Source organism: Passer montanus, unplaced genomic scaffold (genome assembly GCF_014805655.1).
Source record: "Passer montanus isolate IOZ18808 unplaced genomic scaffold, ASM1480565v1 scaffold4, whole genome shotgun sequence".
In the NCBI taxonomy this organism is placed as follows: Eukaryota; Metazoa; Chordata; class Aves; order Passeriformes; family Passeridae; genus Passer; species Passer montanus.
Window position 1 is genome coordinate 421,497 of NW_024368818.1, and position 27,916 is coordinate 449,412.

The window sequence follows — 27,916 nt, forward strand, 5'->3', positions numbered from 1 at the left end:
TTCATCAGCAGCTATTAAAAATTATACTGGCTGTTATCTTATCCTCAGCTTTATAGTGGGCCATCACTTTTGTCTCTTGTACAGTGAAAATTTTAGGAAATAAGTCCCTCATATTCAGGTGGAACTTCCTGTGCATCAGTTTCTGCCCCTTCCCTCTTGTCCAATTGCTTGGCATCATGGAGCACAGCCTGGTCCATCCTCTGACCCTCCCTTGAGATACTCATAGACATGGATGCAGTCCCTCTCAGGTGTCTCTTCTCGAGGCTGAACATGGCCAGTTCCCTCAGCCTTTCCTGCCAAGAGAGGTGCTCCACTCCTTTGATAAACTTTGCAATCCTCCACTGGAGATGCTCCAGTCCCTTGCAGCTCTCCTCTGGATCCGCTCCAGGAGCTCTGTGTCTCTCTCGCACCGAGGAGCCCAGAAATGAAAGATCCGCTTCAGATTACTTTTTAGCCTTGTACACCTCTGCTTAGCTGCGCAGCCAAGGCATCAGCAGCACGTCCGCACGCCAGCCAAGGCATGAGGCAGGTCTTTCCCCTGAAGTGCTCAGGCATACGCAGAACCTGAGGCCTATGGAAAAGTCACTTCTTGGAGGGGCGAAGCCAGACGCGGCTGGGAGAGTTTCCACACCATGGGGGAGGCTCTCGGGGCACGGCGGCGGCAGTGCCAGCTCGCCGGCCCCTCGGCCCCTGCCCTGCAGCCGCCGCGCCCCTGAGGGCAGCACGGACGGGCCGAGCGCTGCCACGGGCAAGCGGGCGGCGGCTCCGGGGCTCAGCCTCGCCCCCTGCAGGAGCGCTCCCCGCTGGCAGCGGCTTTTCTCCTCACACGGCCCGTGCGGGCGATGCCTCCCGGCGCGGGGCGGGCACGGTCGGCTCCCGCAGCGCTGCCCGGGGGCGCGCTCCCCTCCCTGCCCGCTAGGGCGCCCCGCGAGCGCCCCTGGAGAGGGCGGGGCCGGGCCGGGGACCGTTGGGCGCGCGCGGGCGCCGCCATTGTCGGCGGGGAGGCGCGGCCGCCCTTCAGCGCCCCCGCCGCGCGTCCCCCTCCCTGCCCTCCTTCTCCTCCCTGCCCTCCTTCCCCTGCGCCCGCCTGGGCCCCGCTCCTCCGCGGGGCTGTCCGATCCTCCCGCCTCCGGGGCCGCAGCGGTGGCGGGAGGGGCGGCTGTGCCCCAAACGCGCCCCGAGCCCTCGTGCCGCACCCCCCCCTCGGCCCCGCTGGCCCCCGCCCTGCCCCCGGAGCCGGTGCGCTGTGACCTTGAGCTCGAGCCTGTGGGGGAAACGATCTGTGGGGGAGCTTTCTTGTTGGTCTTCGGTTTTTGGGTTCCGCCAAGAGAAGGATCTGGAAAAGCAGCACTTTTGTTTTGGTTTTATGTTTGTTTTAGTTTTTGTTTGTGTGGTTGGTTGGTTTTGTGTTTATTTTTCTATTATGTAAAGTATGCTACTCAGATTATTTGGAGGGATCTGAGAAAATCTGGTGGCCTGCAGGTTATAATGCTGCCAAGTTCATATTTGAATGGAGAAACCCTTTCTTTGTTCTTTCTCCTCGGTATGACTTTGGGAGGAAGGAGCCTTTGTGCAGCCTTACGTGGGATGGTGCTGCTGTCTCGTGTCCCAGTCCCAGGGAGGTTCCCTGCTGCTGCAAGAGCTGCTGTTGCAAAATTTGGTTTCTTTGCAAATCTTACGTGGCATTCTGAGCGTGCATGTCATAAACCAGTTAAAGCATATGTCAGCTCTCATTTTGTGCAAAGATACCAAGGTGTTTGTAAAGTTTGAATGTGAATGCTATTTTGGGGCAACCACAAGAATTTTTGTGCAACTACACGGGTATAATAAAATCACATGATGGCTTGGACTGGAAGGGACCTCAACAATCATTTCGTTCCAACACTTGCTGTGGGCAGGGACACCTTACACTACACCAGGTTGCCCAGAGCTCCATCTGACCTGGCCTTGAACACTGCCAGGGATGGAGCATCCACAGCTTCTGTGGGCAGCTTGTTCCAGTGCCTCACCTCCTTCACAGTAACATGGGAAACGTGGATTAATCTCTTGTACGGCTTACCCATGAGCTATAACTTCTCATATATTTAATTGTTATTTAACAGATAAGTGTAAATTATCTTGAGTTTAATGTGAGATGGCTCTGTGATGTTTTAGCAACTGTAGTACCATTTCTTGAGTAATGTGATTTTTGCTTTGTGCAAGTTTTTGAAATAATGTTAGCAATATGGGCTATGTGAATTTTCTTTGTTTTTGTTGCTCTAGTAATTTCAGCAGTTTCAGGAACGGTTGTGAATTCTTAAAGCACATTTAAAAATCATTAAATACTTAAAACAAGTGTATAGATGGCATCTGAATTGTTTTTGATTAATACTGAAGCCCAGCAGTGAAACCTGGATACTTGGGTTACAAACTTCCAGCGGAGATCTGGGAATCATGCCTAATTACTTTTCTGGGCCTGGAATTAATGCCCTCTCTTCATTGTTAGCATGATGAAAATTGGTTCAGGATATAATTTAGAAGGTTTACATTATTTCAATTATCATCTATTCTCTTGTTCACTCATAAATTCATGTTCCGTCCATTGTCCCATCACCATGTATCCTTAGCCATAAAAGTAGCATCTCTCCTGCCAAGCTTTCTCATCTTTGTCCTTTAGTACTCTTGAATTCCAAGAGATGCCTTTTGCTCTTTATTTGTTCCATTAATTTCATATTTCTGTGTGCAAATGGCTTGCTGACATTAATGTATCTTCTGATTAGTGCATTGTAAGAACTTGGGCAGGGAACAATGTCAGATGTGACAGAATGAATGCTTGTGAATTTTAAAGCATCCTCTTAATCCTTAGTGGGTTTGAGGGTTTTGTGTAGCAGCTTGTCATGAATATGATGTTAGTATTGTTATGATTTTACTGGTTTTGTACTATCAATAATGCTTTTATAAGTTAAGTTTTTGTGTTCAATATAGGTACCAAAGAAGCAGCTTCCTTCGAAAACAGTTGAAGTTCCAAAGTAGTTGGAGACAATCTCTAGTACTCGTTTTCTTGGAAATTCCTTCACTGTAGATACGAATTTTTAAAATTCCAGTAACTGAAAACAAGAATGTTGGTATTTTAAGATATGAAAGTGGTAAGGTTATAGTTACCTACATGAGTTTTTAAAAATAAAAGTATGCTGGCATTTGGTGTGTTTCTTTACAATTAGAAATTTGCCAGATATTGAGATCTCTCTCTTATCTTTTACCATCTTAATCTTTAGAATCTGCTCCAGGGTTCTTCAAGGAGACACCGACACTGGTTTTTTTTAGAAGAAATGCATAAGCCTGTGTGTTGGATTGCCAGGGCAGCCCTGGTGCCAGCACAGGGATTGATTCCCAGCTCTCATTGGTGCCTTGGAGTGCCCACACACCGAGCACCAGCTTGTGTCCGAGTGAGTTCTGACAGTCCTGACTGATCACCCTGGCTGCCAGTGTGCAAAGGCAGCAGACAGAGCCTTGCTTAATTCAACTGCTGTATGGCACAAAATTATTGCTTTACCAATAAATTCTAAACAAAACCCCAGTTAACAGTGAAGCAAGTCACCTGGATGTGTGCTGTTTCAAAGCTGGAGCTGACAGGGCAAGAGAGGAGGGCACCCACACTGGCTCCTGTTGATCCCAGGGCTGGAGTGCTGCCCCTACTCGCTACTGGGACTCGCCACACAGCTCCATTCTGGGGCCAGCAGCAAAAGTAAGGCACGAGTGCTTCCTCTTTGGAAGGAAGATGCTTTATGCTGTAGATAAGCCCAGCTAGGCTTTCCCCTAGCACTTTAGAAGTTTTTTTCCTAAAGTGAAAAACCTTCCCAAAATTGCTTTACCTTTCAGAAGGTTTATGGATGGGATCTCCTGAATGTTTCATGGGTCACAACATCATTTTCAATTAAAACACCCTGTTGCTATCCCTTCTATCTGGTATCACTGTTTTCTAGTTCATGTTATTTTTAACTACTGGCGTCCTTTTTTCCAAGTTAATGGCCCTGGCTTTGCTCCTCACCAGGTCCATGTTCCTTGAGATCATGAACAGGAAAGGTTCAGCAAAAGAGTGGATGTGGCACTCGGTGCCATGGTATGATGTTGACATGGTAACGTTTGCTCATAGGTTGGACTCGATGTACTTGGGGCCTTTTCCAACCTCATTGATTTTGTCAACTCACAACCAGGTCACAGCAGCCTGGACTGCCTCCAGTCTTAACCCCTTTAATGAGCTCATCCACTGTGGTGAGCACCAGGTCCAGTAGTGCTCTTCATCTGGTTACTTTGTCCAGTAGCTGCACCAGGAGTTGTCCTTGAGGTACCCCCTGGATTTCTTACAGCTGGCTGTGTTGCTTTCCTGGCAGATGCCTGTGTGGTGGAAGTCCTGTGCTAGGATGAGGTCTTGGAGTATGATGCTTTCTGTATCTGAAGCAGGAGGCCTTGACCTTGGTCTCCCCCTGATCAGACCCCCACCTGCAGGTGGCCTTTGTTGGTTTGTCTTTGAATTTTTTTACCCACTGGCTGTCAACCTTTTTGTGGCTGTATTTCAGAGGCAGCTCTTCACAATCTATCCCTTCCCTTACACAGAGCACAAAACCCCTGCCCCTATATGTCTCTTTTAAAAAGCTTGTAGTCTTTGACTACAGTTCTGTCCCAGCTCTTTTCCTGACATGTTGTAGTTTTCTAATTGTACCATGGTTTCCAACTCCATTTGCTTGTTTCCCATGCCATGTGCTTAGTCATAGAGGCATTTCAGCTGGGCTGTGGGCTGCCCCACCTTTTGAAAGGAGCCCTCCCTACTTCCTCTGGGATGTTTTACAGGTATTTCCTTCTTGTTTTCTAGAGCATCAGTATCTTCTGGTTCTTCTCTGTCACTCAGAAGTAGTACATCCCTTCCCCTTAAAGCATATGAAATGTATCAGGCTAAAGGTGAAGCTGAGACCAGCTTTTACACATCCTGGACAGCTCTAACAATAATGTTTTTTAAAGATAGAACTCTGTTTTAGGAAAACTGGTTAGAGTTCTACCCAGTCTCAAAAGGTGCAACATTGGGGAGAAAGATTTGTAAGTTACTTATTCTGGTCTGTAACTTTTTCTGAATTTAGTGGCATGAGATCCTTCAGTCTCACAGAACCCAGTCTGAAACCTAGAATTTATTAATCAGGAATTACTGCAGGGAGATTCCTGCTGTGAACAGACACAGGCTGGTTACATTCTCCAAGGGAGTTATGGTAAGAGAGGATTTTGCAGTTAGTATTTTTTCATTAAGAAATTAATTGTGTCTCAATACCTATGTGTGTAAAATACTTTGACATTCGTTGTCGCTAATTGTGATGTGCAGATACAACCGCTGTTGCAGATGGTGCCAAACCAAACGAATATGGACAGCATCAGGAATTTGACTACTGCTTGGAACAGGTGTTTCAAATACTAGAAATGCAGTTCACTTCTTCCACCTCACAAGGTGGAGGAAATGGTAGAATAGATAAATTATCAGCTGACATCTGTTGTGAAGTAGCTGAAGACGGGATAACCCAAGAGGATAATTCATATGCTGAAATAGGAGCAGATGTCAATTAAGACAGCCTGTCTGGCCATTTGGGTGCCAGTTCTGTAGCATGTGTCATCAGTACAGGCTTGACTAACAGCCTGTTTGTGAAATTTGGTGATGCTTGATATCATAATTTGATAGAAGGTGGAGATGCTGTAGGCTTAGAGAATCTGGAAAATTTAATCATTGGAGCAAAATGTTAAAACCAACTAGGTGCCATTTTAAGTTGGTATTGTTTTTTGGTCTTGGTTTGTTGTTTGTTTGTTTGTTTTTTAATGAGAAAGAAAACACAAAACTAGTTGCTTTTGCTAGAAACAAAATGCAGCTGCAACAGAATTTTTGTATTAGACTGTCCAGGTCACTGCACTTTAAAACTTCTGCAGCAGTATGGAATTGTTTTCCAAAACATTTTGCCCTAAACCTTGTCTTCAGCTAAATTCCTTTCTTCTCCCCTCCCAGTTTCGCCCTTGTCTTGGGTGAAACACCATGTTGATACAGTTTGTGGCCTTCAGTCCTAGAAATTAGTTTCTTCATCTGGGAAATTTTCCATAAACTTAATATTTGGAAGATTCCATTGATACAAGGGGTTCTGTTCTGTCCTGCCTAGCTTAGAGCAGTACTCCTTAAAAACTGATGCAAGAACCCTTAAAAGAGGGACAGGACTTCAGAATTTTGTTTTCTTTCCTATGATGGACATTATCACTGTGCAAGATCAATGTGTTGAATACAATTAAAGGTCAAATTTGCCTGTTTACTGCCTGAAAGATTAAAAGCAGTTATTAAAAATAATCTAGTCCATTTCTGAGCTACTTTGACTTTGAAAAGTCAAGTAGTCAAATATGTGTAATGAAGTCAGGGCTAATTACATTATTTTCTCATGGCTTTTTTGAGTTCCTTTTTCTACCATGTTGTGCACCTATTAATCATTAAAAAAATCCAAGCATATATTCTTATTGCACTATATCTTGAAGTTAGTACTTCCACAGTATTTTTTATATTTTACTGTATTAATTATTCAAAGACATAGTGATGTGCTTAAATACAGACATATAAAGTCATAGTTGAGCTTTAGCGTAAGAAAATTAAGGGAGGTGTGTGGGGCCACTTTAAGAGAAAATGCAGAAAAGCTGGAAACAAAGTTGAATGTCTTTAAAATTCAGTTTACTTTGCTCTAGAACATCAAAAAACACCAAAGGTTTTGTCGTTCATACAGGTATGGCTTGTGTCACTTCTGAAAACTTGTCTGAAGAAATCAGTAGCTTGAGGCAGCAGCCTTCAGGAAGGAAAACAACAAAAACAAAGTGACTGGACAGGAATGAAAATCAAAGCTCCATACACAGATGTATTTAAGAAGTGTAATAAGTTTAGGGGAAAATAATTTGTCTTAGAAATGGTGTTTTCTTTAAAACAGATTAACACACATCTTCATATTAGTATTTCTGCAAAACTGCTTTTTTTCTGCAAAACTGCTATGGTCCTTACAGCCTGTCTTAGGTGAATGTTTTGGGGATCAGATCTTAGAAGTGAAAAGGTTGCCAACTGCTGAGTTTACTCACCTGCTTTCCAGGAGGAAGGTGCCGCAAGTTAGGTGTCCATCCAACAGTTCTGTAAATACTTAAGCAACGCTGTAGTGGATATTAAGGAAAATTCCCTTTGAACTATTTTATCTTCAATATAGAAGGCCCATATATATCTATTTCTTGAATGAAAGAGTTGTATTCTGAATAAATTTTTTTGAAGGATTTTGCATCACAAATCAACCTGGCTTCCTTCCCCATTCCCTGTAGGCAAAGCCATCAGCAGCTGAGAGACCTTCTTTTACATGGAAATTTTTTAAGAACAGAGGAGCCCCATACATGCAGCAAGAGCAGAATATTATATTTGGTCCCTGAAATTGTTCCACAAAATCATTATTTACAGATCTAGGCTGCACATCAGAGGGAATTTTTATCTGAGCAGATTTAATGGGGAGGAGGGTTAAATAGCATTGTTTGTTTTTTTTTTTTACTCAGTGGTTACTGATTTACTACCCAAAGTTGTACAATACATTAATTACCAGAACAGTTGGACCTATTGAAGTTCTGAAGTGAAAGCCACAAATTATCAGATAAATTTTGAGTTGTGTAACTTTCTCATAACCCTTCACTTGGAAAGCCTTTTTGCTTCCAGTATAGGATGAGGTCTGGCAGCAGGGTTAACCCTGACCCCTGAATGTTCTATATGGACTTGTTCATTTCTGCCACATTCTTTCAGTTAAATTTAGATTTGCTGGCAGCTATTATGCCTCTTGCAATAAGCCTCATGACCAAACATTGAAACAAATATGCCTTTTATCACAGATGTTTTTGCTGAATAAGATTAGTGAAGAATACTTGAAAGCTGAAAAACAATGTGCAGAAGCCTTTTGTCCAAAAGGCACTAACCTTTGAATGTCTGGAACTTATTTTCTTTTCAGTGTTAGAAAAGAGCAAGTAAGTGTTTCAATGATTGCACCTTGTTTTACCTCTAATTTGTTGTTGGTAGTAATGAAATTTCAGCTGTGCAAGTGAATACAGAGTCAGGATACATATTAATGTGTACGTATAACAAAGTCATTCAGCTGTTCTAAAATACTGTGGTTGATGTAGGAAGTAGCTACATAGAACTGAGTTTTATATTTGGCTGATTGCTAAATATGTCTCAGTAAATCTTACTTGTTGGGATAATTCTTCTATACCATAGCTGTCTTAAGCATAATAGCTGCATCTGTTGCTGATTTTAGGAAGTTCATACCACTTAATTTTCTGTTTTCCATGGAGGATGATTCTTGTTTTATGATTACGTTTTTTTAAATCTAGCATGAATATATGGGACTTGAGAAATCTATATGGCAAAAGAGTTCACTTTCAAGGCCAATAAGTTGTTCTTGGCCTAGGGTGTGCCGTGGTCTTCATAGACAGTGTTGCTCCACCTTGAAACACTTGTTTGACAAGGGATTCTGTGGTCTCACTTTCTATATCTCTCTGCTCATCTGTCTAGGATAGGACATGAGGAAATGGTCTCAAATTTACACCATGGGAGGTTTAGACTGGATATTAGGAATATATTTTTTTTTTTCCACTAAAAGGGTTTTCAAGCATTGGAACAGGCTGTCCAGAGAAGCGGCGGAGTCACCACCCCTGGAGGTGTTTAAAAGATGTGTAGCTGTGGCACTGAGGGACACGGTTTAGTGGGAGACTTGGCAGTGCTGGGTTAACAGTTGGATTTGATGATCCTAAAGGTCTTTCCCAAACTAAATGATGCTGTGTTTGAAGGTAGCACGTAAAAAGTGTTTCTGTTAAGCGCTTCTGGTCTCTATGCTTTCAAGGTTCTTCAAAAGGTAACAACGTTCCTATGCATTGCTGAATGCCTATGGCTCCAACAAAGAAAGACCTTGAGAATATATGGAAAGGAGTGTTCTCCCTGTAACCTTTTAGGGAAAAAAAGGCCAAACAATTAATAAGGCAGGCCATGATTCTCTAGATAATTTAAAGTGAGATTTTTTTCCTTCTGAAGGGCAAGACACAAAAGCTTCCAAAGGCGCCCTGACCCTACTGCCTGTGCAGTTGCTATGGGCAGGAAACACTGGTACTCAGATCTTTGGAGCACTTTGATAGTGTCCAGCCTAGTTACAGGGACTCAACACTGTGGAGCTGTGTTCCTCATGAATGGATTAGGCAAAATTTATTCACTAGTTAGAAGTCCTACTGTGCAGGCTGTATATTTCTGAATGTAAGTAGCATCATGTTTTTTCTGTTTAGCAAGAATTTCAGGCAACCTTTGAAATACGTAGCCAATCAGCATTTGTTCCAAATGGTGCTTTTGTGCCAAATTTTCAATTAGTGAATGGCATTTGTTAACTAAGCCCATTTGGCTTTATCTTCAAGGATAATGAAACCCCATCTTTTTCCTCATCCCCTTAATAGACACAATATAGAGTTTTACTGAAAAAAAAAGAACTGAATGGAGAATGCTAGGAGATTTATAGTTTGGTGAAACTCCTTAGGATTAGTATTTTTTAGAAATAACTGTGGTTTGAATTCTGTAGCATTAAAACAAGAAATTTATAAAAATAAGGAGGCTTGGCTCATAGAGTTGTTTGAAAGAACATTCGTGCATATTTGAAGTATTGTTCCAGTAGGTAAATATTTGTTGAGATAAAGGCAAAATTTGCTTCCCTGTGCATGGAGCTGTACTTTTTATTGTAATGCAATGTCACGTGTGCTGTTGCATACATTTGGAGTGTCTTAGAAATATTTTGAAGTCTTCATTAATTTTTATCTTTGTATTTTCTATGGAAAGTACTAAATCAGAGACACCTCTCCAACACCCCTCAAAATACTCTTTTCTGTCGTGGAATAGAAAGTGGTCTGTTTCAACATGTGGAAGTTGCTCCTGCATCTTACTAAACTCAGAAATCCAGACTTCTAATGTAACCTTCAGTGCTTGTCACCTGGCAAGAACAATTTCTGCATAGCTCACAGAAATCAAACGTGCTTTACTCACTTCCCTGTGTGATTGTTGCTTCAGAATTGTTTACTATTGTTAAGTCAGAAAACATATTCTTACAGCCTCTTTTTTATAAATTGCATTTTAACTGTGTTGAGAAATAAAACATTCCTGTTAGAGTTTTGCAGAATTTATACAATATTGTTTGTGGGATTTGTGTGGACTTCCATGTTTTGTCCTAGTTGAGTTTTTTGAGTGTTCTTTAGTATTGGAAAGACCAGTATGTGAGGAAGGAAAACCACAGGAAAACATTTGCTTTGTTTACAAATAAGTGTTGTGGACATATATCAATATGCACATTTCCTGTGTGAGGTCATCTCACTCAGAATGGATTCAATATGAGAAGTGTCTTTTGATACTCATTTTCTGTGGAATGTCTTGCAGTTTACTTGGAAATGGTTGGAAAGACAATGGGAAGCAATCAGAGTATCTCTTTAAATAATTTTAATAGCTGTAGAGCTGAAGTACAGCTTAGCAGTTATAACAGCATTTCAGGCAGTTGAAAAAAATTGTGGAATTCCAAATAAGGATTTAAAAAAGTAAAAATTGTGATATTTATTTTTCTGTGCTTTGAAACAATCCCTACAAAGATCATAGTAGCCCCTCTGAAGGGAACATGTGTCTGTTGCTAATATGGGACTCGGTGTCTGAAGATTTGGGACCTTAGTTACTGGGAAGAAAATGAGTAATTCCATTAGTATGTCAGTGTAATAGAGGAGTGAATCTCCTGGATTCTCTTTGTAAAGAGGTTTTTTTCTACAATAGTGAGCCAGTTAGTTATCTTTCTGTTCCACTTGTGAAATGCTCTAAGGAAACAAAGCACCATAAAGATTTATCAGGTAAGAGTAATAACAGTACTCATCTATATCCCCTAGGTGTTGAGGGGTATTGGTATGATGCTCTTAGGATTATGGCAGGATGAAAATGCATTATTACTGTTTGTCTGATCACGCTCACTATGGAATTATCTTCTGTGCAAAGACATGTATTGTTTGTGAAAGGAAGGAAGGTGAAAAAACTGAAGTAGCTTCAGGACAGAGTCTTCTGGGGAGCAGTAGCTGCCTGTGTTGACAGGGAGGTTAGTGTGACTGGTTTTTGTAGGGGATCACTAGAAGTTATGTGAATAAGGAAAACAAGGCATAATGCAGCAGTATACATAGGGACTACCATGGAGAGGTGCTTTAGGAGAGTACTGGAAAGGATTTCCAGGAAATTAAGGAATAAGAAAAGCATCTTTGTCAATTACATTACAATGGATTAAATTTTTTGTTATACAGTAAAGCTCTTCAGATAAAAAGGAAAAATGCATCCTTTTGTGACAAAGTAACCAATAAAGTATTCCTACCATATGGACAGAGGATTTTACAAGTCTAGAATTATAGTAAAGGAATATAAATAATAAAGTTCACATGATAATCTTCAATATTCTGGTTCTTGTTGGCAAAAAGAGTCAGTGGAGAGATGCTGAAATAGAAGTGGCTTAAGAAGAGGCATTCAAGTGACTTTAGTTTTAGTCCTGATTCTGCATAGCTTGAAATAGCCGTGGGTCACCCAAGATGAAGTGTTAGAAAGCCATTCAGTTATACAAAAGTCATTTGAGTATGTGGAACAGCTATGAATATGTGTCATCAGGATTGGAGTGATAATTGAAGCTTTCTAAATGGAAAAATGTTGCTCAAGGACAGAGACAGAACTGGTCAGCATTTTTCTTGGGGGCTGGAAGAGAAAATAAGCATTTTCACATTACAAACAGCTTGAATATTTTAAGACTTCACATATGTTTGATTTCTTCTAGACCCAACCAGAAAAAGAATCTGAATGGCCAGACTCTATGCCATGGCTTATGAAGAAACTGGAACAGTTGAACTTAGATATTGAAGAAGCTCTGAGTGCTGGCTCTTCTCCGTCCAGTACTCCTTCTTCTAAAAGGCACAAGCAACTGGTAAGAATGTGTGTGTGTCATATGATACGTTCTCTAACATGTAGCTACAACACTCCTCCAGCCACAGAGGAGAGGAGTTTTAGATCCACTGGTGTTTCTGAATAGGCCAAGGAGCTCAGGTGTTAGGGTGAAGTTAACGCTTTTCACTTAATAAAATTAAATTTCTAATATTAGGTAACTAATGGTCAAATAACCAGAACTGTGATAGGGTGAAACTTAAAATTTTCTGTCAGGATAACTTAAAATCATTGTACACTTTTTTTTGTTGTTTTTGTTTTAGGGATATTTGCTTTCATGTTTTTCAGGTTGTTAATTTGAGTGCTAGCCTATTAATACTTACTATATTTATTTAAAGATATAACAGCAAGAGAGAGAGACTGTCTTCATTAAGAGTTGAACTAGTGTCCCAGTCACCCCAGAACAACTAGATGTTTTTTTTCTTTCTTTCTTGTATTTAAATAGTTGATTTAGAGCTGCAATCCTCTAGTTAAGAATATTTTGTGATGACCGGTGTCATCGGTCGAAACAAACAGTTTCTCAATTTTTTATTTGAGAGCAAATAGAATTAAAGGAGCAATGATATTATTTTATTAATTTTTGAATAAGCAAGTTTTTTTTATATAAACAATTAATGGAGAATGACCAGCATAAGAAATAGAAGTGTTTGCTCTCTGCTTCAAGCTATGATTAAACTCAGTTCTTAAGATAGAATTGTGAGGATTTTCAGCTCTGAATGTTGGCTTGAAGTTCATGGAAGGTGATCTTTTGTGAATGTTTTTGCTGTCACTGCTGCTTCATTTTGTAAAAGTAAATTCTTGAAGTAAGCATCTTTGTGGATCATCACAATGTAAATGTTCATGTTTCTCTAGGTGGGATGTTCAGACTTTTGCACTTTGTGTTTCTAAGTTCTGCAGAGAGAGTGTTAGTAACAGTGGCCATGGCCATCTCTCATTTCCTTCTTACTGTACTGTGTCAGCTGGTTGGAACCAGCTCTGTCCAGCTGAATTAATTTCATAATTAATTTGCCTATTAAGGGACAGTGTTCTGTCTCCTTGCAGGAGAATGCTCAATGTCTTCTGTCAAAATACAGTGGCAATGTAGTCTGCTTTTCTGTCTGAAAGTGAAATCCCAGCCATCAGAGTTTAAACACTTCCCATTGTGAGACAGTCTGGTAACCAGTGATCCAAACACCCATTATTTTATGGCAGTGCACTGAGGTAAAAGCTGTGGTTTGGTTAGGCATCATTCTTTTTTCATGTTGGCTTGAAGATCATAGGATACGACTTCAAATCCTTTGCTGAAGCACTCACTGAAGGGCATATTGTGTGTAAACAGCAGAAAAATCTAAATAAGTGACATTTTCAAATGAACTTTGATACATAAGAGCAGCATCATCAGAAATGGTTGCATAGGGAATGCCATCACCAGCACCCCAGATGCTTGCACTTCTCACCAGCACCAAAATTACTGTTTTGCTTAATATGATATTTGAGGAGTTGCAGTCCTATTTATCAAGCTACCTCTTCCCACTCTAAAGAATAGAAGAGATGTCTTCATTTTAGTTGTCTGTGGACAGGAAAATATGTGAGTCAGACCCATTTTGTTGTAGCCTTATTTGACAAACTGGAAATGACCTTTAAACCTCTGAGAACCAATTTCAATACAGAAGCTGGACAGGTCACTTAATACAATGATCTTGCTGGTCTCACTCTTTCTAGTGAGACCAGCAAGATCAGAGCAAGAAAAGAGTCTTGGAAAATCTGTTGTGGAGTTGATGATGGGATACCATTTGCTGTCTCCTGCAAAAGAATTTGTAGAGCAAGAGAATCATCTGCTCTAATTTAAATATTAATGAATAATTTGCCTCAGAATGGGTGGCCTTAGTTTTACTTCGTAGTCATAGAAGAGATAGATCCTCACAAATCTCTCCATAAATGTACTGTAAAGAAACAGATACTGCAGATCTCAAAATGACAGTTGCAGTGGAAAAAATAAGTCTGGTTTTCACACAAGTTGTATGAGTAATTTATATTCTATCAGTTCAAGATATTTGTACCATATTTCTAACTATAGCTTGTAATTTGTTCCACACATTTGAAATGTTTTCTTCTTGTCACTTACCATGAAACTTGAATAGAAAGAAGACCTCTCTCAAACATATGTTTACTAGTAACTGTGTAAATTTGGCTTCTATAAAATGAACCACTTCTGTGTTCTTCATATGGTTTTATCCTCAACTGGGTCCTGACACAAGAAATTATGATTGACAGTGGTTTTGGGTGAACTGTTTAAAGATGTGAGTCTGACTTTGGAGACCCGAAATCTCCAAAGCAGGTGACTACTGTATGAGTAGGAACATGGTTTGTTGGAGCTGCTGCTCTGAAAGTTGTTCTCTTGAGGGTGTGGACAATTTTTAACAGATGACAGAGTTATTTCTTATGACAAATGCTGTATCTCAGAAATATATTGTGTAATTTAATCCCTAGGTTGAGCCAGTCAGTTTTCTACTGAAGGATTTTTTACCTATTCATGCAAGTAATTATTTGATATTTTTTACTCTTTTCATTTTCCTGTTGTGAAGGTATCTGTTATTAATAATACTAATACATTTATATAATAATAATACATTTAAACAGATTTTTTTTTTACAAAAGAAGCCAAAATATGTAAATGAAAATCAGCTGAGTAAATAAATATTATGGGACCTATTGGGTTAGAGTAGAGAGTCTTGCAGTATTTTGGTGAGAAAATTCAAGGTGTTTTCTAAAGCATAATAGCTTTTGCCTGAATGCTAAGGGATGACTTGTTCCTGCATCTATGTAAACCACAAATTACTGCTGGTCATTTTTTCATTGTTAAATATTATGAGGATGTAGCACTGACTGGATTCCTCAGTAGCTGATCCAGAGAAGATGTTAAAAATAATTGTCTATAATCAAATTATTGTCTGAAACATTCTCTCACCAATGCTATAAACACATTATTTAAGTGCAAAAAGCTGTACTATTTGAATGTACTAACAACAAAACTGCTAGTTTTGGAAAAACACATTTAATAGCTGTACTTCTGCAAAATCTGTACCTTTCCTATGAAAAAAAAATCCTTCTTAGCAGTATAGAAGGAGGCACTTTGTAAATGAAACATCAGAGAGAAATCACTCCTCTCACACTGTGTTTCCCTATTGTTTAATGTGTCTGCTTCATTGCCACTTAGTATCTTGTACTCAGTTTCAGTACAGAAAAAGCAGGAAATCTTAAGAATCACTTTTTTTTTCAGTTTTTTCAGTTTTTTATTTGATATTCATGAATGACAGGGAAATCCTGTTTGATTATTTTTTGATCATCTTATATTAGAGATATGACTTTCATTCAACAAAGCTTTTTCTTTAAATTACACATTCATTTAATTCTTTTGCATTAGTATATTGCCTTAAAACTTTTTGGGGGCTGCATACTAATTATTTCGTCACCTTTTCAAAGCCTCCTCATTTTACATCCCCACAAAATATACTAACTGGGAACTGGGCAGTTTTTATTAAAGTCTTAAAACTTTTTGTGGGCTGCATACTAATTATTTTGTCACCTTTTCAAAACCTCCTCATTTTACATTTTACATCCCCACAAAATATACTAACTGGGAACTGGGCAGTTTTTATTAAAGATCAGCAGCATATTTCTTGCTTTGTGGAGAGGAAGAGCCTGAAAATGGGCTGATTGGAATGATTGTGCCCAACAGCTTGGGATTGCTCTGCAGTCCACCCATGACCCTGTTTCCCTGATTGTCTGTAGTATTAATTCTGCTGGATTGCAGCATGTATTGCTTCTTGCTCACTCACCCAATTTTTCCTTGAGCAAACAATGATACATGGGGAAAGTTGTGCAGTTGGTCTCTTCCTGACACTGCGTTCAGTGTGGGACCAGAGTTAGGACATCAACCTTTTAAAAAATTGTGTGGGAGTGGAACAGTGAAATGAGAACTCCCCAGGTTTCAGGGAATAAAGAAAATTTTATTTGAAAAGTTCAGAATCTGTAATTTGAAAATGGGAATTTTCTGGGTCTCTGTTTAATATACAAAAATAAACATGAAATTAAGTTAAAAGATAGTTTAAAAATAATTTGTATAAAACCATTTATCTTTCTACAAAGAGATTCAGTTCCTTTAAGTTAAGGTGTACTATTATTGATTAGTTCTCCAGTTGTGTATACTGGATGTTAAGGAAGCGACTTACTATAATGGCAGGATGTCTAGCTTAGCAAAGTGTAAAAATGATGCAGCAGGTGCTTTTAAGAAAAAAAAGATCGAAGCCAAATGTTTGCCTTACATCAGAGGAAAAAAAATCCAGAGGAAAAGATAAAATTTTTATGTTTTTATCTTCGAGTTCACATGAAAAATATTTCTGACTTGCCTTTATTTATTGGGTTTTAAAAATTCTCTTACAGTGCCCTGTTCAAGTAGAGGCAGGCCTTTATGGAGATCATAAAGAAAAAGTATCTTGGAAAAAGAGAAGAGGAGACTACCAGGATCTAAATTGTTTACCTTACCAACTGTTGACTGGAGCACGACCTAAAACTGATGTAAGTAGCTACAGCATTATCTGACTCACAGATATTTACGATGTATCAACTGTGACTCAAAATTTAATTAAAATTGTCTGTGCATTTCTTTGAAATAATTTTTGTTGATTTGCACACACATCAAATGTTTGATTTGTGGAAATATTACGCTGCATGGAGGAGTTTGGTTTGCAAAGCAGGTACAGATAAAAGTTAAGTTGGACTTCAGGTAATGAGGCTCCAGGGCTGTGGGGTTCATCTAATCTGATTTTAGATCACTAATGAAAACTTCTACATCTGAACTAGTCACTTGGATCACCTTCATAGTCAATTGAAAGAAACAGGCACTTCTAAAGAGTAATTCATCTGTAGGTAACGTGATGGATTCCAGGCATCAGAGCCACTACCACAGCTTTTTCTTCATGGCTTATTTTAGAAGTACTCTCTTAGGATTCTTTAGCTTGGTGGTTGGCTGTGCCCAGTTCGTGGTGAATTCCACACTGCATTCTCTGCAAGCCTGAGTGCTCAGCTCTGGAATTTTAGTTAAATCCTATTTCTAACCAATAATAGAAATTTTTACTTGGGTTTTTACAAGGTGATGGCTGTAGCCTGCAATCAAAATCCGTCAAAATCCATCAGAAGCTTTTCTCAAAAGGCTTTGATTTACTTTCCCAATAGCTAAATGTAAGCTACTTTAGGATCAGTGTCTTCATTTGGAAACGTAGATGATTTCTGTCTCCCTTTTTTAAATTATTTGTGTGCCAGCAGTACTTGTGATCATCACACAACATAAAAAGTGGCTGCACTGGATTAACTCAAAAGTACTTATAGCCCTGTATCCTTTTTTTGGCAGTGGCCAGTGTTGGATGTTCAGGAAACAAGTGTAAGGACATACTAATGTCCTTAGCAGATAGTAAGTCATCTCAACTTCCTTTGAGGTATTTATCATGCAGGCACATTGAAGATAGACACTATATTGCATTTTTGTAATCAATAGCCCCTAAGAGTCTTTTTCAGCTCTAGTTGTAGCATTTGTAATCATTTGTATTCGTTTGTTCTTTTGATATTCAATGTCTTGTAGCAAGGATTTCCAAAGATCAGTTGTGGAGTAGGTGATACCACACCATTTTCTTATTTTAATTTTGTTACTGAATTATTGTTTTGGCTGTCATTCTTATACTGGCAAAAACAGAATCTCAGGCATCTTGTAGGAAGTAGCGAATACCTGAGGCTGCTTTTGTTTTCCTCTAGCAAGTGACTGTATTTATTATTGATTTACATTTTTCTGCTTATTTTACAACCATTCAACATCATGAAGTCCTCTTGCAGAAATATGCAGTCAGTATTTGTTTTTATTAACCTCTGTAGTTGAATATCATCAGAAAACTGTCCCTTTCATTCCTTCATTTTCCAATTCATTTGTGAGTGTACTGAAAACATATCCATGAGACTGTCAGGTAATATCCATCCACTGCAAAAGAAAATCAATTATTCTTAACCTTCTTTTTTCACTTTTAGTTAGCAATGGAAATTCATTTTTATTTCTTGACATCTTTTTTGTAGTTCCTCCTTCATAGCATAGTTTGAGTTTGATGGTCAACTTCATCAGAAGCTTTTTGAAATGGAAGTGTAGCAGTCAAATTACCTTTATCTGCATGATCATTCAAAGAAGTTGGCCTCCAAAATCCCAGTTATTCTAACCCATTTTCCTGTGTTACTGTCCATGTGTTCTTAGGCATGCTTTCTGTCAGTTTTCTGCCATGCGTATCAGTTCTACTAGCATCTCTTTCACAAATGATCTCAGAAGCATTTTCAGACATTGGCATCACATTTGCCACCTTTTTTTCCTCCTATCACTAAGCCAATTGGTGTTAGCAGTAATTACACATTGACCCAATATCTCAGCAGTTCTCTTTCCCCAAACAAGGTGCTTATTTTAAGTTATCTATGCAATTTGGATTAAAGCAAAATCTATTATATTAAAGATATCTTGAACACTTTTGTATTCATCTACCAAAGAATGATATGCATGCCACCATAAAAATTCTCTATTTCATTAAATGAACCTACTCCTGTGCACTGAAAAGGAAATTTGAAGGTTGGCTTCACTTGCTTGCTAATTGAAAACATTATTGTCTTCCCACTAGCTATTTCCTTTCCTTGGAGAATAGGTTTGCTATTTTCCATTTCTGCAAAAGCACGAACATTTGTTCTGATTTGTTGCTTGTTCTAGTTGGAATAGATAACAGAATTAATTAAAAAGAAACTTGCCAACTTTATTTGTTTTTTACCTTGGTCAAATGTTCAGGCATGTACAAGTATCACAGCTTAGCTGCCTTCCCACTAGTACTATGCAAATAGTGATGTTTTTCAAAGTGATATTGGAGTACTGCTGTTGTTTGGCTACTGGTGTGTGGGAGGAAAGGCAGAGGAAGTAAGTTTTGGGTTTTTTTCTTTTCTGAAGTCAGGTTTGTTTTTTTTTTCTTTTTGTTGAAAATCAGAAAATACTAGCTTGATAAAAAGCATTTCTACTAATCCGCATCAGTACAGTCCATGCATCCTATCAATCATTTTTGTATACTGGACTAAGAGCAGGGTAATGCAGAAAGTACAAATGTTTCTTAGAGCACCAGACAGTCTAGAAAACTACTGAAGGCAAGAATTTCTTGAGAAATTGGTGCGATTCTTTTTCATTGCGCAGTGCTTTAAATTAGGAATAAATATTGAAAATGGTGTTTGCAAATGTCATTCAGGAGAGCCGATCATTTTACTTCCTTCAAAGTGCTGCTTTCAGTGCTCCTTTTCATACAAATTCAAATAATGCTATGTCTAGCTCCAGGCATGCAGTCTGCATTAGTCTATCATATCTCTCCAATACACAGATTTTCACTGCTTATTTCTTAAGATACAGACTATTCCATATTTTTTAACAAGGGTATACTGAAGTTGCTTTCATTATAGTAAACAGGGTGGGACTGACTGACAAGAGGTCTAATTCCTTCCATGTCACACCCAGGCTGCATCTGTTTAACTCCCACGATCCAGATTAGATAATGCATAGTTTGGGAGTATAATACATAACCTGAGAGTAACACAGAGATAAATCAGACCTCTTGTATTTTAATGATCCAATTTTTCTTCTCTTCCAATTTTTTGTGAGTCAGAAGGTCCAAAAGAACTTATCTGTCTCCACTCCCCAGGAGCTCACATACCCAAGACATTTTAAAAAAACAAATACTCCGTAAATTATTGAGATTAGCAAATATAACAGAGACCAGTTCTAGAAACAGCAGGGATGCTTCAGTTCAGGAGTGATATGCAGGAATTAGGCAGGACACAGTTGTTCAATTCTCAATACAAGGCAATGATGTTTGCTGCACACTTTTCATGGATACCACCTAGGCCAAAAGCTAAAAAGTACAATGATAGGTTCTTTGCAAACTTGTCACAGTAGGTATGCTGTTTGTATGCCTGTTTTTATGACTTGCATTTCTTATGATATTTTGGTGGAATAAAAAAGCAAATAATGGGTTTTGGGCTGATGTCTCCTGCCCTTCCTTCCCCACCCCCAAGGCTGCTTCACTGAAACTTTCTTTTTGAGGTGCTGCAGGAAATATTTATTGAAGGGGGCAGGGAAGCTAGGTGCTTGAGAGACAAACAGCAAAGTTTCACCTGGCAATTGCTGGCATTCGTAAATCTATGTCTACATTACAGAGCTTCCATTACTGGAAGATAAAAAGCCCATACACAGCAAGATACACCTTGCTTTGAAGCAGTTGCCTGAATGGAGGTCTCTTATTGACATGCTTTGTGCCCCTAAACTGCTGATGTTGGTCAAGTATTTGAAGAAGTGACTGCCCAAGGCATCAGTGCTTAGAGCTAGATAAACTAAATCCCTCCCAGGCATATGAATTACAATCTGGCATTTGATGGGCAGTGCCTTCCCCTCTGTGCTCTGAGCAGAGAAAACTTCGACAGTCTAACTTAGGGGTCTAATGGAGGTGTGAAAAACCCACCAGTAAACAGCCACTAGCTCTTGCAGGTAACGAAGTATGCTCTGCACTATACAGTCTGTGAACAAGCAAGAAAACAAAACTTCGTGTATTGGTAAAAAGAGCTTTTTCCTTTATCTCTGGTAAGTTTACACTTTTGTTTTCTTTTTAAGTAGAGTTGAGGAGTGCAGTTTTGATTTCTTATGCTTTGACAAATGGCTTGAACGTATTAAATCAATAGGGCTAAAATTAATTATTTTACAGTTTTGAGACTTGCTTTAGCCTGGATTCTCAATCTGATTCACTTCTCAGACTTGGTTATGTAGGCTGGTGTAAAAGAGGGTCAGAGGTGGAGGTGAGGGCAAACTGTTTTTTTCACATCAGTGCCAGCTTCTGGTAGTTTAAACTGTTAGTGAACTATGATTTATCTATGATAAGCCACTTGATTCAGAAAATGAGGAGCAAAACTGTCTTGTAACCTACATGACTGAAGTGTTTATGATTCCTTTAGGATTTTTTTTTTCTCTGAGAAATACTAGTTGATGCTATAGTGTTTCACAGTTTAGGTCAGAGGTCCCAGGGATGTCTGATATCTTTTGGCATGGTTTAGAAATATAAAACTAATAAGGCAGTTATCTCTGGCTATTACCTCTATGTAGTAGGTGTAATGCTTTTCTGGCCCTCTGTTTGAGGCAGAGAAATTAAAAAATAAAAACAGCTGAAGCAAAGTCAGAATCATTGTGTTTCTTGTGCACTCCTTGTTCAGTATTCCTCATCTGGGACCACCAGGGATCAGAGATTATTCCATTAGTGAGCATGTGTGACAAGTCTTTTATCAGATAGCTGCCAACATCCAGGGCAGAAAAGGTTATCATGCAGCAGCTCATAACAGTTTTTACTTTCACTAGCACTCTTTGGAATTTTGAAGATATTAAGCTGTTTACAAACCTTGAGCTGATTCTTTATTGCTCCACAAAATATGTAAGCAGTATTAATTTTACATCTGAGATTACAAGTGCCTAAACCTGACTCCAAAATAAGTTTCACACACTGTCACTACTAGATACAGTCATAAATTTATCACTTCATTCTAGAATTTATAATAACAGTTACATCCATTATCTAGTAGGGTGTGTTTCCCAAGGTAAAGATTAGGCAGATCATGCTTTACTCTGACCTTGTCCCCCTTGACAAAGTTGACAGTAAAGCCCCAAGAAGACTTATGCAATCTCTGGGCAAAGATTTCTAATGCCCATCCTGGGTTTGGGCTACTTTGTACAACCCACAAAGTGCAAGAAGAGGAACTAAAAGCTCAGACCTGAATGATGAAGACACAGCATTCAATGCTCTGTTTCCTCAAAGATGTAGTGTGTTTGAAGACACAATTATTGGCCCTGTTGGAGCTGAAGATTTCTGTCTGTACTTCAACTAAATGCACTTGTAAAAGTAGGATTACTCATGCAGAAGAGGTAGAGAAATTTTTGCAGAAATCAGGTTTTCAATTACTTTCTCAAAGTCTCAAAACCAGATGATTGGTTGTAACATGGTCAAGAGCAGAATCTGTGTACAATTTCTGGTTTTGCTTACCAGACCATCCTTCCTCAAAAAGTGCTAACTCCAGTGTTCCCATTCTTGGAAAAAAAAAATTCAAACTGTGTCCTTTAGTCATGTGAATTGCTTTCCTCTTTAATGTTGCTATTAATTATATCAGCAAAATAGCTCTCCAGTACAGACGCAGGTAGCTTGAAACCTTGTCTTTGCATAACCTTTTTTCTTGTGTTCAATACTTAATCTCACCAGTATCTCACTGGGACAGAGTCATGCTGAAGTAGTCAAGCTTAAGGTGACCCACTCCACTTCCAAATGTACCCCCATATGGTGGATTTTTGTGCCTCTGAACAGGATGGCTGCCTTCCTGTTCTTCCCCTGCTCTGACTGCACAGTGAGGACCTTCTTTCCCAGGAGCACTCTAGACTTGCAGTCATTTTTGAGATGATCAAGTGCTCCTGGAAGACAGAATCTTCCCTGCTTTAAGACTAAGTAGTTTCTTGGTAGTAAAAGAATTCATTGCCCAGGAAGAGATTGTACGAACTCTAATGAAAATCAATAATTGGGAGTGAAGGGCAGATGCCTCCCTTCCTTCCTGAGAGCTGTATATTCCAGTATCTATAATACTCCAGGCTTTCTCATCTGCTTTGTTTCCAGTGCACTTGACAGCACTCTGGCCAAAGTGTGCTCCTAACATAAGAACCCAGCACAGCCCATTTATTTTCCTTTTTCCTTTATTCCCTCATCCCAACAGTCAAGTTCTTCAGTGGGGAAATCAGATGAAAAAAAAACTTGTGGGTCAAGATAAAGGCACTTTAATAAAGCAAAAGAAAAAGTTGTGCATCCAGAAGCAAAAAAAACAAAATATTTATTCTCTACTTCCCATTAGCAGGCAATGTTCAGCCTGGGGAAGCAGAGGTTCAGCACATGTAATGGTTGCTTTGGAAGACAGATGTTGTAAATAACAAAGTCCCTTCCCTGCTTCCTCCTTTTTTATCTCTAGCTTTTATTGCTGAGCAGGCATCATGTGGTATGGAATATCCCTTTGGCAAGCCTGGGTCAGCTGTCCCAGCTGTATCCCCTCTGAAGATCTTTTCTACCCCCAGCTCACTGGCCTTCGAGAGTCAGGGAGCAGGGCTGGGGAGAGAGCCTTGGTGCTGTTCAGGGGCTGCTCAGCAGTAGCCAAAATACTGCCATATTATCAACACCTTTCTAGCTGCAAAGCACAGCCCTATTGAGGGCTGATTTGGGGAAAATTAACTCTATCTCAGCCAGATCAAATACAATTTCTTTTTTTTAATTAATTGCTCAATACCATTTTTTTTATTCTGACAAAAATGTTGTCGCCAGCTGAAGATGATAATCCTAATGTGGCTATGCAGCATTTAAAATTACTTTTAACTGCTATGGTTAAGTCACTTGATCTATGAAAATATTTATTTAATTTTAAAGTATGTTAATGGTATCCTTTTAAAACAGTATTTTGCATCAAATTCATTATTTTAATTTCGTTTTCATAGGGATTACGTGGAGGCTAGGGACATACTTTGTGTATTTTATTTTTAAAACTCATTGAGTTATCTATGTAGGAAAGGGAAGAGCTGTCTTATTCATAAAATGCTATTGAAAAATAATTTTAAAATATTTAATTATTTCTGATGGATGTACAAGACAATTTATATGCTTTTTTTGTATACAGTATAAAGTAAAATTGAGGTTTCCAACTGATTTTGGAGTAAAGTTCATTTAATGTAGTTGAAAAGGTATATGAAGTCCAAATCTGTATTGGAGGTGGCTAGAATTGGTTATTTTTATTGCTAGGCATTACATGATTATTTATGTAGTTCAAACTGATAATGTCCGTTTATATTGCAAGAAAAGCTTTGAACAAGGGAGGAGCCACAGGAGCAGTTGGAAAATAGAGGTCACCCACCTCTGCAAGGGCAGCCAGCAGGTCCACCAGGGATGGCAGTAGCAGCAGAGCAGCTGGGCTTGGTGGTGATTTTGCCAAAACCCCCTGAGCAGAGACTGCCAGCAAAATTTATTGAGTGAGCACTTTTCCGAGCCAGCCCAATCCCTTTCTCATTATAACTGTCCCAAACTCACACAGTGAGATTTGCCTTCTAGATCCAGCTATAGTGACAAAATAAGAGTTGCAGGCTGGCATTGATTAATTAGTATATACATCCCAAATTAATCCTATGTATGCTACTTGACTTTTATAGACATATTTCTCATATGTAAATTTAAATATTCTAGAATGAAATTTGTTGTTATGTTAATTTTCAGATCTTCTGACTGAATTATTTTGCAGAAACACTTAGTATTTTATTTCTAAAAACACTGACTGTTTGCAGGACCACAATTTCATTTCATAATTAGCAGTCTTGCTAATAATAAACAATTTCATTATTAGCAGTCTTGCTAATAATAAACACTAAATTGGCTGACTTACTTTTCAGTGTTAGCATGCAGCCTCAGAAACGCATTGCTCCTCAAGACAAACTGAAATGTCCTGACTCTTTGTCCATAGATATGACATTCAAGTTGTCAAAATAAGAATCTCTATACATGCATAACAAGAGGTGATTTGGAACCATACCAGTAAATTTTACCAAGCCTATGCAAATATAAAGAGAGAGAGCCACACTCCCATGCAGCTAACTTTGTACTCAGTGAAGTGCAAAAGGGAAACAATTTCCCTCTCTTTTCTTTTCTTTGCATTTTTTTTTTTTTTGGCTCGTGCTTTTAGATGCAACACACAGTTTATACAACTGGGTGACAGCACAATTTTCTACTGTGTTTTATAGCACCCAGAGGAAGGGCAAATGATAGACTATGCCAGCTCCCATGGGTGAGAATGGCAGGAATGTGCTAGGTTCAACCCTACAAGGCTGTCTCTTGTATTTTTGCTTGTGGGATTGGTTGAGCACAGTTTTCTTCAGAGAAATACGTACAATCATGCCTTACCTTTCTGCCCATCTGGTCAGGATTTTGCATTTTCTTTTTTTCTGGCCCTGTGATATATTTGTTACAATGGCATAAAAAAAAAAAGAGTGAGTATATTCTATGTTTTATCATAATGACTCTTTTAGAGGAGTTATTTTCTTCATCTTGGTCTCTGTTTTAGTACTTCTGTAATTTTTATTCAGACAGGCTTTTCCCAGCTATTTCACATGTTGATCAGACAGCGCATGATTGAGACGGAGCCTTTGACTTTTACAATTGTTGTTCACAGCAAGAGCAAAGCAAAGGGATTGAAATATTACCAGAGATGTATAATTAAAAATGTGTCCTGCCTGTGCTGACAAAGTGCTTCTGTGGCATTTCAGAGCCTGGGCAAAGTCAGACCCCTGGTCCCACTTAAGCAGTGGTGCAAAGGTCTCTCATAATACCAGCCTCTGGCTCTTTGTACTCTGGAGAGCCTGTAGGCTGCTCATGCCTGTTTCCCACGCTGAGGAAGAAGGAGCTTCCATCTATAACACACCAGAGACAGAGGCCTGCACAATGCACAGGGAGAGCATTTTTTATGCAAATGAATGGAGCAAATTGTACATCCCATCTCTCTAACAGAGATAATCCCTTTCAAGGTGCAACTTTTTCTTGTGCTTCTACTGGGAGATGGCAGCTTTGCCCAGCTGCCACCCCTTTGTCATGGGGTGTATGCAGCCCTTTGTGAAAGGATGTGCACTTACACAAGGGAAGTACAACTTCAGAAAAATTATTTGGTGACATTTTCTGTCTTGCTACCACTCATAGGGCCTTTTTTTTTTTTGTAAATTCCCAGAACTAAGCACAGAGTGATAAAGTAGTGATTTTGAGATTAATTGATAGATGGGGCTTTCTGATAATCCATGTGGAAGAAAGGTCATGTGTTATCTAAAACAGCCAAGTGTCATAATGATGACCTTTAAATCAGTATTGCATGCCTTGCATTAAAATTTACAATCGCTAATCATTAACAAAACCAAAGTGCTCAGAAATAAAAGTGGCTGAAGTTTCCTTTTTGCAAAATGTCCTAATAGAAATTTTCAGATGAACCACTCAATTAAAGCTTGAGAACATTTTGGGTTAGCCAGAAGGCTGCAAATTGGGCTGAAAATTTTCAGAAGGACTTTCATGTCTTAAAACTTGAGCTAACAAATTGGAGTTTCCATCTTGGACTGTAAGTTTTCACTGAAACAGTTAGCACAGCCTCAGAGAGGAACTGCAGCAACCTACAGTCTGAGAGACCTCAAGAGGACTTTTAGGCTATTCCCCTTTACCACATCAGAATCACCTATACCTGCGTCGCCCTGATGTAAGTTTTTACAACATCTTTTTTAAGACCCTCCACTGACAGACTGTAGAGCCTGTTCAAATGATACATATCAGTACCCTACTGATCGTTAAAAAGTTTTATTATGCTTTCGTACTGTAAAATATCTTCTTGTGTTCATCATCAGTATGCAGAAAAAGTTATGTTCTTGTTCTTTGCCTTCTGCCTTCCCTCTGCAGGTCAATCTGGTTCATCTAGCTTTTTCTTGTAGGTTCTGGTTTCCAGACTCCTTGTTTCATCTAGTGTCTCAACCTGCACACTAAATATTAATTTGAACATGTTCAGAGCTAGTTACATGTCTCACAAGCTCATCTGGAAAAAATACCAGAAAGATTTTTAGCACTTGAAGCCATAGCAGAATCTGGCAAAGTTGGGACCAGCAAGTTGCACAGACACCGACATGGATGTTATCCTTCATGTTCACTTTCATATTCTCTGCAATCATGGTAGCAAAAGTCACAGTTCAATTAGTGATATTAATTCCTGAAGCCTGTTTTTCCTTACTCCTAGAGTATCCTAAGAAATGTGTTTCATTTGTTTGTGTAAATTGACTAAAATAAATCCAAGGTTGTGCCTACACTATGAAGGCTGCCTGTACAGATAAACAGAAAATTCATCAAAACACAGTTCCTGCCAGATTGGTTCCCAGGAGATTTGCAGCCTGATTCAGGTGAAAAGGGAATCTTGCTCTTTTTTAAGCTCCTAGGCTGAATGTCTCCTCACTCCCTTGACTAACTCCAGCACAGCAGGAAGCTCTGTTGATGGAAGGCACATGGTACTCCAAGCAATCTGGAATATCACACGGGCAGAGGAGGGTAGATGTGGACAGAGTGACAGAGATGATGAGAGGACTGAAGCAGGAAGGCTGTCAGGACCTCAGCAGGTGGCACTCTTCCCTCTGGATCAGCATGGGGAGGGAGCTGCTCCCAGCAGTGTACAGCATCACTCTGCTGACACACCAGCTCAGGATGCAGTGTGAAATCCAAAGCCTTGACCTCTTTTGATCACTGGGGGTTTTTTATGCAGTCGTCCTTGATTCATGTATAAAAATAGTTTACTAAAGGTTCTTGAAATTTCAACTCAGATAATCTGCCTAATGAGATGTCTATCTATAGCTGTGGCTCTGTAAATTATTCCTTGCTCAGGCAGTGCAATGCTAAGACAACTGTGCTTTGATGTCAGACATGACTGTCTTTCTAGACAGCAGTCGTCCTGGACTGTACAGTTGGAGCATTTTGAGATGCAAATCCTTGTATTCTTCCAGACTGTGTTCTGTGTTGTGCTGGCTTTTCAGCCAGTCAGTCTGTTTGCAGAGTGAATGTAGCGAGAGCTTAAACATAAACTTGAAGTGTAACATAGTGTGATTTTACCTTACTTCTTAATGAACTCTTTAAACAGGAAATCTGATCGGGGTGTCTTGTTCAACCTAGCCGTATCCCTTGTAGCAATATAAAGAATAGAAAAAGAAATTTTGGCAAT

General features: G+C 39.2%; 1 protein-coding gene across 2 annotated transcripts in view; it reads left to right on the forward strand.

Annotated features, from left to right (window-relative positions):
- STARD13 (StAR related lipid transfer domain containing 13) overlaps nucleotides 1-27,916 on the forward strand; it is a 246,924-nt gene that overhangs the window by 21,158 nt on the left and 197,850 nt on the right. For both annotated transcript variants that reach the window (XM_039718245.1, XM_039718244.1), the window contains exons 3-4: nucleotides 11,880-12,026; nucleotides 16,466-16,600. In XM_039718245.1, coding sequence (XP_039574179.1) covers nucleotides 11,880-12,026; nucleotides 16,466-16,600 — 282 coding nt within the window. The remainder of the gene's footprint in view (nucleotides 1-11,879; nucleotides 12,027-16,465; nucleotides 16,601-27,916) is intronic.